This window comes from Drosophila ananassae, chromosome 2L (genome assembly GCF_017639315.1).
Source record: "Drosophila ananassae strain 14024-0371.13 chromosome 2L, ASM1763931v2, whole genome shotgun sequence".
NCBI classification, from domain to species: Eukaryota; Metazoa; Arthropoda; class Insecta; order Diptera; family Drosophilidae; genus Drosophila; species Drosophila ananassae.
In genome coordinates, this window is record NC_057927.1 from 4,662,159 (window position 1) to 4,678,431 (window position 16,273).

A 16,273-nucleotide genomic window follows, 5' to 3' on the forward strand; every position below is an offset into this window, starting at 1 on the left:
CAGCGAGGGCATGCGCCGAGAACGCATGAGTATTTGAATCGAATTAAATGAATAAAAAAGTGAAAAGGAAGCAGACAGAGCGGTTTGGGGAGCAGTGTCCTTGGCAAGATCAATGGTCAAAGAAGGTTAAGAAACTGTGGCATACAATTCATTCACATAATGTTGTTCTCAAACGATGCAATTTCTTGAATCTGCCACAGACATGTGAGAAACCAAACCACAGACATGTAAATGTCTTATATTTTAATCTTCTATTTTCCTTATATAATTGTTGTATATGAAATAGGTAATGAAAGGACTTAAAACTCAGTCTAAACTTTCTCCAAACATCTCAGTTTTAAAACGATTTTTTTATTGCTCCTAAGAAATAAGCGTATTTAAGCTACTAAATTGTATGAATTGTTAATATCAATTTCAAATATTCCGCCAGCTTGCAGTGCTCGAAAACTTCATAGATAAAACGGTCACTCCAACCAGAAGTGATGTGTCTATATCGATATATTAAATTATCGATAGATTTCAAAAACTTTACACATATCCTTGAATCGATGTTTCCATCGAAACTTCTCCGCCTCTAGGTGGACACATTTTCTCTCTTAATTCCGGTTTTTTTCTTCTTAAAAAGGGCAAATAAGAGTAAAAGGATGGCGCAAATATGCGAGACGACCAACTGCGGCAAGGAGGCCACTCTCCAGTGTCCAACCTGCTTAAAGTTGGGTATAAAGACCTCGTTCTTCTGTTCGCAACCGTGCTTTAAAGGCTTCTGGAAAACGCATAAAGTTATTCATGCCTTGGCAGGTACGATCGAAATATCAATCTATTTTAGGACATTATGCTTTAACATGTGCATTTTTTACGTAAAGGTGGCGCCCAGTCCGCTGCCTCCGATGGGGCCTACAACCCATGGCCACACTTTCGCTTTAGCGGCAAGTTGCGCCCGTTTCCACATACTCCCAAGCGGGCTGTTCCGGATGCAATCCAACGCCCAGATTATGCCGACCACCCGGCCGGTCGCTCGCTCTCTGAGGAGGCGCTGCGTGGCACCAGCATTAAAGTTCTGGACGACGAGGAGATCGAAGCCATGCGTGTTGCCGGTCGATTAGGCAGAGAGTGCCTGGATGAGGGAGCCAGGGCCGTGGAGGTGGGCATCACCACCGATGAATTGGATCGTCTGGTCCATGAGGCAGCCATCGAACGCGAGTGCTATCCATCGCCGCTCAACTACTACAATTTCCCCAAGTCCTGCTGCACCTCGGTAAACGAGGTAATCTGCCATGGTATTCCCGACCAGAGGCCTTTGCAGGATGGGGACATCTGCAACATCGACGTGACTGTGTACCATCGCGGTTTCCACGGAGATCTTAACGAGACTATGTTCGTGGGAAACGTGTCTGAGAAGCACAAGAAGTTGGTCCAGGTCACCCACGAGGCCCTCAGCAAGGCCATTGAGTTTGTGCGTCCAGGCGAGAAGTACCGCGACATCGGCAACGTTATCCAAAAGTATGTCTCTCCGCATGGGTTCAGTGTGGTTCGCAGCTACTGCGGCCATGGTATTCACCGTGTCTTCCATACAGCTCCCAATGTGCCTCATTATGCCAGTAAGTTTCACGCCCAACTTTCTGATACCATGATGAAATAACCCGCGATTCCTTTCCAGAAAACTCTGCTGTCGGGGTGATGGCGCCGGGCCACTGCTTTACCATTGAGCCCATGATCTCTGTTGGCGTTCAGAAGGCCGAGACTTGGCCGGATGATTGGACTGCGGTCACTGCCGACGGTTTATACTCAGCCCAGTTCGAACAGACACTGTTGGTGACTGATAATGGCTGCGAGATTCTGACTCGTCGCCGCGAGAAGGATGGACAGCCATGGTTTATGGATAAAATGTGAACGATCACTGCCAATTTGGGTTAACATATACATAGATACTAGGGCTTTAACTCAGATATCTGGTTGCATGAAGCTTTAATTTGTAATTTTACAATAAATCTACAGTTTATTCCCGAGTCCCATTTTGATTATCTCCCCATTTCCAAGTTTACTTCTCGAGAGGTGCATAATTCAGGAGTTTCTCGATAAGATCCACGTGACCGAGGAGCATACGACGGCAACAGTAGCGCTTGAGACCCAGGGCATCAAGAGCATCTCTGTAGATAGTATACAAATTAATTTACGGATTAAGAACCATATTTCGCGGCGTAACCTACCCTTCCGTGTATTCCGCTTGCAACAGACCCAGATACGACTCCCATTTGTTGCCAATAACTTTTCCGCAGGTAAAGCAACGAATCGGAATAATCATCTTGTCTTAGAACGTTTTACTTTTCAACAATTCGTTAAAATTATGTAGCTAATGATAGAAATCGTGCACAATGTGTTTTTGGCTTGTCTAGAGATGGTAAAGAAGTCAGGGAAGAAGAAGAAACGAAAACAAAAGCTATCGATATATCGATAATTTTGAAGTAGCGGGATAACTCGATCTTTTACATTTGAATGTAAAGATTTAAACTTTACAAATTACTGTTAAAGACATAGACTACGTTTTGAATAAATTAAAGATTATTTTTATTAAACTACCGACTGCTCGCTATATGAATGCGTTTTTACAAATGGGTGTGTAAATAAATATTTTTGAACAGCGTCGAAGACTAAATGTGCGTAACTAATTACTGCTGCCGGCAACTTCGACGGAGGTGGACACCTCAAACAAATCTTTGGCTGACTCTGCCTCGTGGTTGCCCGCACTGGCCACGTCCTGTACTGTGCCCTTCTTTAGGTTATCTGACCGTTTTTGCAGGCGCTATGGAAATAAAACGGAAATCAATCCTATTTCACATCAAAAAATGTATAAGAGCTTACTGATTCGGAAGTTGACTCCTCGTCGGGTACAAAGATACGGAGTGGTGTATTGCTGCCCAGTTGTTGCTGAACCAATCGCTGATGTTCCTCGAAGGCGGCAGACGCTGGATCCTGTGCCACAGGAGCCGGATGCTGCTGTACTGGCTGCTGCAGGTGTTGTTGCTGCGCCTGCAATTGCAACAGTTGCAACTGTTGCTGGTGGTGTTGCTGCTGCAAGTGCTGTTCCTGAGCCTGAGCCTTAAGCTCTTCAAACTGCTGCTGTTGTTGTTGCTGATACTGAGCCTGAGCACGCAGTTCCTCAAGATGCAACTGATGTTGCTGCTGCTGCTCCTGGGCTTGGGCCTTCAGTTCTTCCAGATGCAATTGTTGTTGCTTCTGCAGTTCGATGGCAGCCTGTTCAGTCTCCAGCTGTTGGCGCCGAGCCTCCTCTTCTGCGTAGGCTTGCAACAGCTGCGAGGAGTCATGAGCGTGACCGTAATAGTTGGATACCACGAAGCCACCTTCCGGGGTGGCGGAGGTTACCGCCGAGGCCACATTGGGAATGTGGAAGGCTGCAGTCTCATAAGCACTCTCAATCGGCTCTCCCAAAGCCGGAGCAGCAATCAGGGCGGCGTACTGCGGCGCAGAATCAAGCACGGGATGGATATTATGGTGTGGATCCTTGGCTGCCTGCAGAATCTGCCCGTTACTGGCCACTTCCTGGGTGAGATCCGCGTTAACGTAGCCTGTTTCCACTACGTGCTCCGTGCTGGGCTTAAAGAGCTGCTGCTTGTGCTGGGTATACAGTTGGTTGGACTGCGTCACCAGGTACGTGGGATTGTAGATGGGAATGTGCGCCGCCGGGATGGCTGCGGCAATGAAGGGCTGCAACTGTGCCGCTGGCTGGGCGTATTGGATAGGGTAGATCTCTGGCGCAGTTTGGGCCGCCGCTTGGGCCCCTACAATCTGAACCAGCGGCTGGGCGGGCAGGTGATTGCTCTGAACGTCAGCAGGAAGCGGTTTATTGTTGCTCGGTGTGTTGAAGGACTCGGTGGATGGACGGATCTTGGTGGTGGGCAGCGAGGGATCTGGATCTGGGGCAAAGAGTTTCTGCGAACCCGAAATGGGATCACGAATGGTTTGGTCATTGGTCGCGTCCTCATGTACACTGTAGTTTGGTGGCAGATATGTCTGGGGGCGGGCGGACGGAGGAGAGGGCGTGTGTTGGGGAGGAAGGTAGGCAGTGTCTAAGTGTCCCTCTTCTAGATCCAGGTGGTTGCCGTGCACGGATAGATTCGGTGCGGGTACCGTATAAATGGGTGCAAAGTGCTCAGTGTTGAAGTTGTTGTGCGTGTCCAGCTGTTGGGGTTTTAGGCATGTAGGGATTCATGTAGTATGTATTTATGTATGATTTTGAAGTGATGTATACTAACTCCTAAAAAATCTTAGATCTCAAGGGTTGGACATAAAAGCAGAAGATGTCCAATCCTTTTCGGGATCTTATTAATATTTTTTTTAACTCACCGGCAGATTCTGGAGCTCGCTGTAGCTAACAGCTGTTGGGTTCTCATATTTGAAGGGCTTGTCGTATCCAAAGGTGGGCTTCGCCTTGGGCTTGGAGCTGTTTAGCTTAATCTTGAGTGGTTTTCGAATGGCTGCAGCGGGCTTCAAGTAGACCGGAGCACCTAGCTTGATGGGTCGTGGGGAGCGCAAATGCTGGTGTTGCGGCACATGGATCAAAGGATGGGCGTGCAGATGGGCATGCGAATGATGCGGCAGGACATGGGGATGCACAGCGTGTGGATGAGCCAGATGGGCGGCATGGGTGTGGGCGTGGCCCAGACGACCCTTGAGAACCAACGGCACTGGCTGATCGCTGCGAATCTGGACGACCAGGGTGCGCTGTTTGCCAGGAAGTCCGGCAACTCCTGCAGCAGGACGGACCTGCTTGGCGCTCTTCGGTGGCCAATTGGTGAAGACAAGTGGTCGCGGTTTGGCTGCCGGTGGTTCACAGTTAACGACCGCCAAGAGCAGGGCAAATATCAGAAAAGGCTGGATGTGGAAGAGGGGGAGTAAAAGTCAAAAGCATTAAATAAAAATAATAATTATTTTACGAGCAAATCAAACAAAAAACACTGAAAGAAATTTAAAACTTTCTAAGCCCGCCAAAGGCATCAGCGGGTCGGAAAAAGGGGAGGGTCGTGTAATCGCTGGACAACAACAAAACTGTAATGGCCTTAATTTGAACAAATTGGCGGTTTTCTAAAATTTTATCACGTCGCCTGCCACTGGCTACTTAACCAAAGCTGCTTAAACAAACGAGCCAACAAAGTAGGTACGTACATATGTGTCTTCACATGTCCGAATGCATATTTATATGAACCACTGTATGCCATAATACTTTGCCCATTTTCCCCGCTCTGCTGCCTGATTAAACTTTTAGTCCGCAATGCCGTAGAATGAAAGTGAAAAGTCGAATATCGAAACGTCTTCGTTCTGTAAATGCTACTTTAATGATGTTTACCATTTCTACTCGATAGTATTATGGATTGTTGGCTCGGTTTGTCACATTTCAATAGAGTTGAGTTTGTTATGGATTTTCGAAAAAGTTTTAGAGATTATAGATCTCGAACGCGGAATGAAACAAAATTACAGATTTAACTTCTTGGGAACCGTCTGCAGTGCCCTTTTGAGTATTACAACCATAGGAATGATTTAAGAAGAGTAAGCTATCCGGCACTTGGTTTGTTTGGATCTTTGCCGTCCTTAGTGGAAGTTGGTAATTTGATACCAGTAACTGGACATGGCAATTTCACTTGGGCCGCTCCACCGATTCGGCGGCAATGACAATGTCAATGTTGAGTGCCGTTAGCCAGACGTCAATCATGAGGTGAAATGCCTAACCGAGTCCAATATGTATAGTTATTGATTACGTGCTGCGTTTGCTTAATCGCAATCACGACGAATTGTCCAAAGCCAGTGACTACAATGACTACAGTGACAACCAAACGAAGCAACTGCAATTGCGGCTGCAAAAGTGGGGACAGACGTAATTGGTTCCAAATTGGTGGCTTATTGTTTATGGAGTGGTTAGATAGTTTGTCGCCTTTGCCATATGCATAATCATATTGAAATGCCTGCGACAGCCGCCGAGTGGTGAATGAACTCCCAGGAGACGGATGTTAAGACAGCGAGGGAATTGCCCGGGGCAACTCGTCCATCGAAAGTCAAAATATTGCCAGGCAACGCCTGGAATGCATTTAATTTCGGGTTTCCTTTGGGCTCGGCCAAGACCAATGAACTTGACAAAGGATTTGCCTAACCGCTAGACGGAACTATTAAGCAGCGGCCTGTCGCCGCGACAACGGCCATAAACAACGCTGTGGTTAACCCAAATTGCAACTCGAAATGCAACTTTTATTTTAGCGGTAAACATTTTATTTTCAAGCCGCTGCACATTGAGGCAAATGCAGGCGAGCAGCCAGTGTAATTGGTGCACGTAAAGCCATCCATTGTCTAGTGCTCGGGCTGGAGCTGTAAACTACAGCGAAACCTGGTGAATCAAGTGCTCTCATTGCAAATGAAAGTGCTCGCTTTGCCGGCCACATTACAATTTGTCAAATATTCAGACGAGCGGTCTCAGCGATCGCAATTCAATTGAAGATGCGACGGCATTGTCTTCAGATTGCTAATAGTCTGCAGGCTGATAATTGGATTTGAAGCTGAAGGTGAACAATCTCCGGCGGCACAATAAATGCCACTACATATGCATTTGAATTAAAGCCAATCTATTATTTTACATGTGCCGCTGCGCTGCTCAGTGAGAGATTTCATTAATAACCACTAATTGTGGCCAACAAACTCGGGATCGCAGCATGATTCACTTACCCTCATCTTGTTGGGAATTGAAATGTGTTTATTTGCTTGTCGGATGGTGATAATGAAGATGCTTTAATTGTTACAGTTGGGTTTTAGAAAGCTCTGGGCAATAGTTGAGCGACTTTTGGCTTCTTCTATACTGCCACTACTCAAGCAGCAGGTAGATGAAGATCAAAATGGCAATTAAGTAGATAATCACATCAATTAACTTCATGTCAGCGTGCGCCGCGGCGCTTTCTTCAGTTCAGTTTAGTTTAGTTCAGTTCACGCACAGAAAATTCAAGGCAGCGAAAAGCAACGTCCGCACCTGTTCAAGTCGCGTAGACAACTGAATGCCACTCGGTCGGCGGGCCCGGACAAAAACCAAGTGCCGATCCACTCCACACCGACCGACTCAGACCGATCCCATCCGATCCGATTCACTGAAGTTCCACTGGAAGTCCACGTAGCGGTGATGCGTCGCATTGGAAATGCTTGCCGTACCGCAAAGAAAGTGGTCGAATTTTCTTGCGTCTTTGCCACTGCATATTGGCGGCGCCGAAAACTTGTTTGCAACAGCAAAAGGCTCAGCGACCAACGCGACCAACAGCAACATTGCCAGCAAGTGGCAATGTTTAATAGCACATAGCTCCATACAATACACAATGGAAGCACAAACGAAAGTGTTTTGCCATTGACTGTTCTTGGCCAGCGAGAGAAAGAAAAGACACCACATGTTGCGGATCAAAAAGAAGAGAAAAACAAAAGACTTAGGCAACGAACTTGTTGTCGTTCGCCAGTATGTTGGTCTTTACCTTAAAAAGCAATGTGGACCAGGCGCACATGAACCAGAGATGGGTTTTGTGCTTCATCGCTTCCATGCCACCTGTTGCTTCAATAAACAGGAGCAAAGCCAGCGATTGACATTACGAAATTGTGGCAGCCACAGTGGGCAACGAAAGGAGATTTCAAGCGTTACACGCCAAGAAAAGTGGCTCTCAAAATACCATATTTTGTTTCCCTTTAACCAGTTACGTTTGTTGCTTCTTAAAACAATTTCCGAATCGATTAACCCACTTATGTTTTTCGACGGGTGCATTTTCCATGTGTAATAGGAAGGTCTTTTAAAAGGGCCTATCTTCGGCAGTACGGCTTATACGTGAAAGACCCTTCGGCTTATGAAACGCGCCCATGTGTAATTTGTCGCATTTTATGCGGAGCGCGATGCCCAATTTCTAAACGCAATTGGTCATTGGAATTTGATTGTGGCCGGCCTGCCATATGTGGGTCAATATTGCCTTTTGGTCAACCCGAAACTTTTGGGCCATAAATCAAAATTTCACTTTCATAAAGCTGCCAAATTTTTGGTTGGTAATTTCATTGCGATTTTTTCCATATTTATATTTTATTTTGAAATATTATTTTTAACAAGGTTTTTTAAACATTAACAACATAATATTATTATTATACCTTTTTATTTCATACATTTATCATTTTATTTTGTGTTACGTTTGCTTTTTAGACAAATGTTTAAAATATGCATTATTAGCTTTTTTAATTGTTTTTTTTTATTTAAAATGTTGTTTATTTTTCGGTTTTTTGCTTTTGCCTTTATGAAGCTTCTTTAAACTAAACTAATTTGTCATTTTATGCTTTCTGCTCTGATCTTGGTTTATTTTAATCTTTTTGTATTTAAATTAATGATTTTTATCGCTTTTTAGACTCATTTATTTCTACGCTTACGTTTTCCGTTGTGTAAATTACTTCATATAAATACCGAGTAAAAACTAAAAAAATTTAACTACAATAATGTTTTCAATAATATGATTTGCATTTTTTTTGGGCTTGCATTTTTTATACAATTTTTTTAGCACACCTTGTATTAATGTGCGTGTGCGGGTATTTTGTGAAAGTGCTGCGAAATTATAAAAAATATTTTTCGTTTTTCTGTTTTTGGATTTAGTTGCTATTTTTTATATTATGATATTATTATTATTATATTATTCCTTAAAAAAATGAACATTCCTCCTTTCATGGCTTAATCATGTAAAATTTTTATTTTCGTTTTATTTATTTTTTTTTGGTTTTGGTTTTTTGTTTTTAGCTGCGAACGTTGATTCTATACAAAAAATCTAACTACAGTAAAATGCTGCATAGCTTCACATTTACGAGTATGATAATATATTTTTATATTTTTTTCATTTTTTATTGACGAGTTTTCTACAAAAACGTTGCTCTTACATTAGTTTATACGGCATTGAGTAGTTTTATGCGACATAATTCATATATATGCATATATGTATATATTTATTTTATTTTTTGTGAACAAAGCTGCCCCGAAGAGTAAAATAATGTGAAAGATAAAAATACTCGAAGTTACATTAAATTGTAATGGAAATGTAATGTTAAGCAGCTTTGCCAGCATGTTTCTCTCTCTATATTTTTGTTAAATTTTTTTGTTTATTTGAAAGAAGCATTTATTCGGATAGTTTATGTTTTTGGTTGAATATGTATTTAACTTGCGTTCGTTTTTATTTTGTTTTATGTAGATCGGCTATAGCGTAAACATGATTTTATCAAGTTTCACAACATCGAGAGTTCATTATGTTCTTTTTGTTGGGGTCATCGCTGTTGAGTGTGAGTAGTGTAGGTGTGTGGATATTCGTGTGGCTGTGTGTAATAGTGTTGGTAGGTGACGACTCTATCAATTTATTAACTATTTTAATCATCTAAAAATTATGTTTAACTTTTGGGATTTTCCTACGACTCTGCCTGTTTATCGTTCTCGTATTATTTTAGGATTGCAAATGCATTTTGTTTTCGATTTATTTATATGTTTATCATTAACAATATATGAACTGCTCTTTACGCGATATCTAGTCGACTTATCGTTTATGCTAAGCTATGCTATGCTCTCCTTTCATTAACATTTACACTTGACTATTACTTTTACTTTTACGTTTACGATTACGTTTACCATTATCTTTATTTTTACTTTTAATGGAGTTTAAATGTTTCTCACATTGCACGGCTACATACACGTTTACATAAATTTCGAAGGCGCATAATATTCACATATTTTTGTTTTTAATTTTACGTTCTGGGTAAGCCTAGGCTACACAAAATTTCACTACAAATCAAATACAAAAGGAATTGTAACTTGCTCTTCTTTTATTTCGCTTTCACTTATAAATTTGTTAGATTATACTCATCATTTTTTTTTTTTTTTTGGTTTTATTTGTTCTCCTTTTAAATTTAAAAGCTCGAATTCATTTTATTTAAATTTGTTAGTTACTAATATTTCGTGAAACAGAAACAAACTCATTTAGTACGGTCATCTGTGCCATATTCTTGTTACGTTTTTCTCCATTTCTGGTTATTCCATTATTGAATGAATGCGGTCTGCTTCTGGTTGTTTGATCTACATTTAATGTGATTTCTATACGCTTTGGCAGTGTTTATCATTTGAACAAATTACAATTGTGTACCGAAAATCGTTTTAAACCACTAAACGGAACAGCACAAGATACACGAGTTAAACAAGTTGAACGGTAACATATTCGAGATAGGTCTTAGTTTCATATCGTATTTACATGCTATGTACAAAAGACAGAGCGTTCCGCTTAGCCGGATCGAGCGCAAGTGCGTGAAGAATACATAGAATATATATCATATAGAAGAGGTTATAGCAAGATGTAGAAGGGAATGTAGAAACATAACTTTTTCGCCTTTTGGTTACCGATTGTATCTATCAAAAATTGTTTAGAACACCACAGTTGCTGCTCGTACATCGCTGGTAAAAAGCGCACACATTCACATACACTAAAAAATATTACTAACTACATTTTCATCAGCTATTCATCGCACTTTATATTCCGATTTAGGTGTAATCTATCTCTATATTGAATAATGACTCGAATGCGCTACTTAAAGTATATATTTTCTGTTTTCTTTTTTGCATTTTTATCTGAGAGCTACGTGTCTCATTGTTCGTAGGTATGTGTGTAGAGATGTAAATGTAAGAAGTATTTCAATTTAGAATTAGCAAAATAAGAGTCTGTCCAATATGCGAGTACTTCTCGACACACGGCTCTGACTAATGACGATTGAAAAAGCTGAGATTCCTCTAGTTAAGTGTAATTCTTTGCTTAAGCTTTGGTTTAGTATTAAGCTCCCGGGCCACCTAAGCTGGCGACCCTCGGCTGAAACAACCATGCATATACCATATTCTCTGGCCTTCCCTCCTCTGCTGTCTTATAAAAGATCGAGTCGAGTTTGTATTTGCTTTAGGTGTACGAATTAGTTATCAGATTGTTGGCTCTTAAGTGTCGTAAATCGATATTTGTGTTAGTTTTACTTTAAAAGTTTAATGATTACAATATGCTCTGCTCTATATAAATCGTTTTGCGCATGCTCAGAAACTTCTAAATGCAGTTTTTGAATTTGTATGCTGGCACAACATTTGCTTTTAGCCTCTTTGCCTTGTATCTGTATCTTTGCTTGTATCTCATTTCCTCGAAGCTGTATCTACGCTCACACAAAAGCAATCTCGCAAATATGTTTTGTGGCTTAATGCGTGTCATTTAATTGAGTGTTTAAGTACGTGTGTTCGATATAAATTGTTGCGTAGTGTTTGCTGTTGTTTGTGCTGCCATTCTGCAGCTTAGAGAAATATTTAGAGACATGAAAGTACATAGTTTCAGTTTCAGTGTACACACTCTAGGTGCACATGTGTGTACTAGACTTAGTTTAGGTTTAGTATTTGTTAGTTGTCTTTGTTGTTTGATTTGCTTTTCCTTGTTTAATGTGTAGCTTACCTCACTAATGGTTCCCAATTGCTTACGTCACACCATTGAGATGGATTTCATTTAGAATTGTTCAATTTTTATGCAATATGCAATGATAGCGCCATGAAGTGAACTCAAAATGTAAACGAATATGAATAGATGAAATAAGTGAATAACGATTCTTAAATATAAATGATTGAATGCACTAATACATAAATACATACCCATAAGTAATAACTAATGATTGTTGCCAGAAAAACTAAATTTTGGGAGATCAGAAACAGAAACTAAAACTCCAAATAATAACATAATATTTTATTGGGGACTTGGGAATAAAATACAAAACAAAATATACAAGGAAAGATAAACAAGATAAGATAAACCAATGTACATAGATAAAGATTAAAATTATAAGTATATAGAATATAGAATATGATAATTTCAAGGTTCTAAAAAGGCATACGGAATGATGTGGGAAGCAATCAGTTGGCAATTGAACGATGGACTTTGGGGCGACAGGTCTTGATTCCCCCATATCTGAATCGGTCTTTTATATATGTGGAGAGAGGCGGCATGGCCCTTGACGTTGCAGTTGCACTTGCAGTTAACGTTGCGGTTGCTGTTCTGATCGTCTGTGGTAGTGGTTGTCTCTTGATTGTTGGCTAGGATGGACAAAATACACCGGATTTCGCCTTCCTCCACACATATAAAAGGACAGAGCAGCACACTTTCTGGCACGCAGTGTTCGTATCTCTAACTAATTTACGCTTTTGATTTCCATTTTGTACAGAGTACACCTTACAATCGATTACATACAAATATGTCTTTTTCTTTTGCTCTTGCCGATCTGCTAGCGATAATCTTATGCCAATAGGTAGTGGATGCTGTGCCATAAATGCGATGCTCTGCCTCTAATTAACTTCTCCATCGTTCAAATGTACGAATAAGGACCATCAGTTAAGGCGCTACACAGTAACAATCAAGAGTTATCATCCTTGTTGGAGCCGCCCCCACCGACCCCGGATCCCTGTGTGTTGGTGCCTCGCCCACCGGCGGGTGCTCGTACCGCTGGCGGCTTGTACTCCAGGCCCGGATCGAATTGCATTAAAACGAATACCTTAAAACCACCAATTAAATTAAAAAATACTTTAAAAATATTCAAATAGTTCACCTGATCTGTTGGCAGTAGTGAAAAGTCATCGGGTGGGTTGGTTATTACATAACGTTTGCTGCTCGCATCACAGCTGGAGCTGGTGTCCCTAAATCGGTATAGCCCGATGCACAGCATTCCGTACGATTTCAGGGCAGCCACGAACAAGTCTCCGTACTTTCCGCACTCACCAAACTGAGCCAGGGGTCCGTCGTAGAGTGAAATTTGTCCCACTCGACACCTGAGAATGGGTAAGCCAATAATGTGGGATATAATATGAGCTGCAGCTTACCTGTCCCGATTGCTCAGACTCTCCACGGTGCTGTAGCCTCCCCGGAGGCCAGCACCTTCTGCCAGGATCAGTTCCAGCTCGGGCGTGGCTCCGCCCGTTATCAATGAGCGGATCAGCGTTAAGGCGTTTTGATTGAAGTAGGTCTGTGCCGGTAAAAATCAATTTACATAAACAATTAAAATAACTTTGATTGGTCAAAAGATGAATGGGGAACCGTTGAAGGTATTAGAACTGGACATTACCGTGGACATCAGCGAGTCTAACACACTCACAGCGAAGGCTGTGCCGCAGGCGAATGGCTGCGTCAGATATAGTTCTGTATCTGGATCGTCGTCGTCGTCTTGATCGAGAAACTGCACGTTACTATCATTGACCAGTTCTTTAAACGACAACCAACATTTTAAGTATTAGTACAGCACACACCTCGGAGCGGAGGGTCGGAAATGGATGAGGCTGGCCAGAACATTTCGTGGAATATCAAAGTAACAGAAAATAAAATAAACTAAAATTGGAAGGTTCCACAATGTCCTGGCCAGTCCCACTTCCGTTCGGTCGTTCGCAAACTCAGCCAACTTAGTGCGATGCAGTTTACCTGTTATCATGGGCACATTGGCGCCATAGACTGAGCCACGCCGCTGGAGCACAATGGGGCTACCGGCGGTGGCGCTCAGGTTGTCGAACTCCGGTCCGCGCTGGCTTAGCACACCGATCGTATCATCGAAGGTCATGGCCTTGATGTTCAGCGAGGCGAGGATCGCCTCCTTGTCGGCCAGCGTTGGGTCATCGTTGCTAGGAACTTTCGCAGACAGTATGCAGCACATATCACATAGATTGACGTTAACCGCCCGCAGATCGGCGCGACTCAGCGGCGAGCCGTTTAGCACCGAGATCTTGGGCAGGTTCTGCAGCATCTTCCACTCCCGCCGAATGTAGTCCACCGATCCCACGATCACCACGTGCTTCAGCTCGTGGTAGTGGAAGTTGGACGCCCGCAATGGCATCACCAGGTTCCGCAGCCCGATAAGCGGCGAATCGGGATCGGCGAACAGGCAGACGACCACATGGCCGTTCAGCACCGTCATGGCCGCCTGGTTGCGATCCTGCACAAAGATTTTTGATAAAGTTATTGGATTTTAAATAAATTTCCTGGCAGTTATATATAGATTTTTGTTGATATTTTTCCATATGAAATCGATCATTAGTATTATAAAACCATTATACAAATCATTTAAGGTATTCCGCTCAAAGATCGGATTAAAAATAACAACAGTTAAAAGGTTAGCTACATTTTCCCCAGGAACAAAAAATTAGAAAAATATTTCGATCCTAGATTTTGATGCAAATCGATCGGAAATCGATATACAAATCATTTAAGGTATTCCCCTTAAGAATCGGATGGAAGTTGGCAAAGATATGGGCTTCGATGGGGCTCCTATTACCATTTCCGTACATTCTCAGAATGTTGAAGGGGATCCCCCAGGAAATTTAACAAAAAATATAAAAAATATTTCGTTCCCAGATTTTAATGCAGATCGATGGGGAATCGAAATACAAATCATTTGAGGTAATTCGCTTGAGAAACAGATTTATAATAACAAAGATATAGCCTTAGGATAAAAAACTTACCAGTATGCAGTCTTCTAAGCTCTTTGCCGGACTCCAGTGGAACATGCCCGTCGAGTCGTACTTCATTTCGGTCTTCTCGAAGTCAAAGTCCTTCGACTGGTCGTCCGCAATGCCGGCTGGCAATGAAACGCCGCCGTTTTGATTCTGTGTACCCGTGCCGGAACTGCGACTCGTCGGCCTAGACACAATTAGAGCGATAGAAAAGTGTTAGCCATCGGCGGTCTGTGCTGGAGCTTGGTTTTTCGATTCGTTCATAATGGGGTTTATTCGATGTTCAACTTTTGACTTGCATATGCAGATTATCAACCAATTCAAAAACAAACGCTACATCCAAATGCAAAGTGTTCATCGTAAACGCTACGAGTACGTGTGTCTTTCAAAAACATATGTGAATACTTCAATACGAGTAAGTGGAGCATATTGAATTTTAAATGTGTTCTCAATACGATAGTTAACGATAGTCAAAAATAGTTTACGCTTACAAAGATAGATATACGAATAGTAAAATATAGATTTAGAAATAGAGAAGAATATGTGCTAGTTGAAAAAAAAAGTTTCAAAATGAATGCGAACAAGAGTTTGAGTCAAAACTTAATAGTTTCTCACTACGCAAAATGCTTCATCTGCTGTCCGAAATTGTTAGGGACTGGGGTTTTTGCTTTTTATGATTTTTGTGTTGCATGCGTGAGGAAGTTGCCTCTTTTCATTCCCCTCCTTAACCATTGGACTTGGCAGTTACCATCTACTATTACTTAATGATTTTTGTAAGTTGAAAGGAAAAAGATTTACGAATGTAATGTATATGGTACAAGGGTGCAGATTTTGACATAAAGATGAACACAGAAAAACACACACAACAAATAGATTGCAATTTAAATTCAAATGATCCAGAGAAATAGAGAGAGAAAGAGAGAATGCAGGAGAAAATGGGCGAATGTATGCTTTTTAGGGTCTAAGACCAACGATAGGAAAATTCTTCAATAAAAAAATACATATTGATTTTCTGGCTATTTTATGCGCCAGCACTTCGTCTGCCCTAAAAGGTATGCTATACTTTTTGCAAAATCTTTCTTCAAGGATTTCGAGTAGTATTGCTAGGAGATTCTGGCAGAAAATTATTCAAATCATTGAAATATATCACAAAAAACGAGTAGAAACCCATAAAAAAATAATAGTGGCAAATTAGTCGGCAAATGTGGGTTAGAGAAATGCGTTAAAAACATAGTTACAAGTTTACATAGTTATAGTACACGGCTTAAATTAAGGACTTTTATGAAGGAATATTCACAGATCGCTTGATGATGTTAGTGGAAAATAAGAAGAGTTAGAGACAGAAAATTAATTTCTGGACATATCTTGGCGAGATGTTATTATGTTAGTAGACAAATGCTCGAAAATGTTAGGCGTTGGTTAAAGAAATGCTGTGTTAGTTTATTATTGAAGGCGAATTGATCGTGGGTCGCACATACAAACACACGGACATCTACAAACGCAAGCACACACACACACACATATCCATACGCACAAGGACACAGACACAAACATAGATACAGAAGACAGCGACATGACAGTAAACGCACAGGTTTGGTTAAGTTTCGGTTTAGTTTAGTACGCGTATTTGATGGAATGGCATAGCTTTCGATCAATCAATATCAATATCAATATGTGTGTCAAACAAAATGCGCATAAAATGTATTTAGATAAGTAACGAATACTAAGTTA

At 41.5% G+C, this 16,273-nt stretch overlaps 4 protein-coding genes across 36 annotated transcripts in view; 1 reads left to right on the forward strand and 3 right to left on the reverse strand.

Moving 5' to 3' along the window:
- Nucleotides 1-549: 549 nt before the first annotated feature.
- On the forward strand, nt 550-2,006 carry LOC6500539 (methionine aminopeptidase 1). The gene is made up of 3 exons (XM_032454451.2): nt 550-798; nt 864-1,598; nt 1,658-2,006. The coding sequence occupies exons 1-3, from the start codon at nt 645-647 to the stop codon at nt 1,888-1,890; spliced, it is 1,122 nt and encodes a 373-aa protein (XP_032310342.1). The 5' UTR covers nt 550-644; the 3' UTR covers nt 1,891-2,006.
- LOC6500009 (DNA-directed RNA polymerases I, II, and III subunit RPABC5) lies at nt 1,949-2,426 on the reverse strand. The gene is made up of 2 exons (XM_001953380.4): nt 2,208-2,426; nt 1,949-2,147 (listed from the first exon to the last, which is right to left on the reverse strand). Exons 1-2 carry the CDS (start codon nt 2,300-2,302, stop codon nt 2,039-2,041), a joined length of 204 nt encoding a protein of 67 aa, XP_001953415.1. The 5' UTR covers nt 2,303-2,426; the 3' UTR covers nt 1,949-2,038.
- A 111-nt stretch (nt 2,427-2,537) lies between these two features.
- On the reverse strand, nt 2,538-7,097 carry LOC6500008 (putative uncharacterized protein DDB_G0271606). Of its 2 annotated transcripts, none has more exons than XM_001953381.4 (4): nt 6,727-7,097; nt 4,363-4,890; nt 2,860-4,197; nt 2,538-2,800 (listed from the first exon to the last, which is right to left on the reverse strand). In XM_001953381.4, exons 1-4 carry the CDS (start codon nt 6,730-6,732, stop codon nt 2,663-2,665), a joined length of 2,010 nt encoding a protein of 669 aa, XP_001953416.1. In that variant the 5' UTR covers nt 6,733-7,097; the 3' UTR covers nt 2,538-2,662. The 2 variants fall into 2 exon arrangements, with proteins under 2 accessions (XP_001953416.1, XP_032310338.1); XM_032454447.2 differs by having other exon boundaries at nt 2,860-3,948; nt 6,727-7,096.
- A 4,680-nt stretch (nt 7,098-11,777) lies between these two features.
- Nucleotides 11,778-16,273, reverse strand: part of LOC6500007 (calcium-activated potassium channel slowpoke) — a 39,196-nt gene continuing 34,700 nt past the window's right edge. For all 32 annotated transcript variants that reach the window (XM_014910842.3, XM_014910841.3, XM_014910854.3 and 29 more), the window contains 6 exons: nt 14,552-14,729; nt 13,518-14,025; nt 13,168-13,304; nt 12,926-13,068; nt 12,655-12,874; nt 11,778-12,600 (listed from right to left, as the gene is read on the reverse strand). In XM_014910842.3, the coding sequence (XP_014766328.1) occupies nt 12,463-12,600; nt 12,655-12,874; nt 12,926-13,068; nt 13,168-13,304; nt 13,518-14,025; nt 14,552-14,729 (1,324 nt within the window). In that variant the 3' untranslated portion in view covers nt 11,778-12,462. The remainder of the gene's footprint in view (nt 12,601-12,654; nt 12,875-12,925; nt 13,069-13,167; nt 13,305-13,517; nt 14,026-14,551; nt 14,730-16,273) is intronic.

Coding starts and splice junctions, on each gene's coding strand:
- LOC6500539 (XM_032454451.2), top strand. CDS start 645: ATGGCGCAAATATGCGAGACGACCAACTGCGGCAAGGAGGCCACTCTC. Junction 799..863: donor AGTTATTCATGCCTTGGCAG/GTACGATCGAAA, acceptor TTTTACGTAAAG/GTGGCGCCCAGTCCGCTGCC. Junction 1,599..1,657: donor CAATGTGCCTCATTATGCCA/GTAAGTTTCACG, acceptor ATTCCTTTCCAG/AAAACTCTGCTGTCGGGGTG.
- LOC6500009 (XM_001953380.4), bottom strand. CDS start 2,302: ATGATTATTCCGATTCGTTGCTTTACCTGCGGAAAAGTTATTGGCAAC. Junction 2,148..2,207: donor CAAGCGGAATACACGGAAGG/GTAGGTTACGCC, acceptor TACTATCTACAG/AGATGCTCTTGATGCCCTGG.
- LOC6500008 (XM_001953381.4), bottom strand. Junction 4,198..4,362: donor GCGAGCTCCAGAATCTGCCG/GTGAGTTAAAAA, acceptor AAACCCCAACAG/CTGGACACGCACAACAACTT. Junction 2,801..2,859: donor AGGAGTCAACTTCCGAATCA/GTAAGCTCTTAT, acceptor TTATTTCCATAG/CGCCTGCAAAAACGGTCAGA.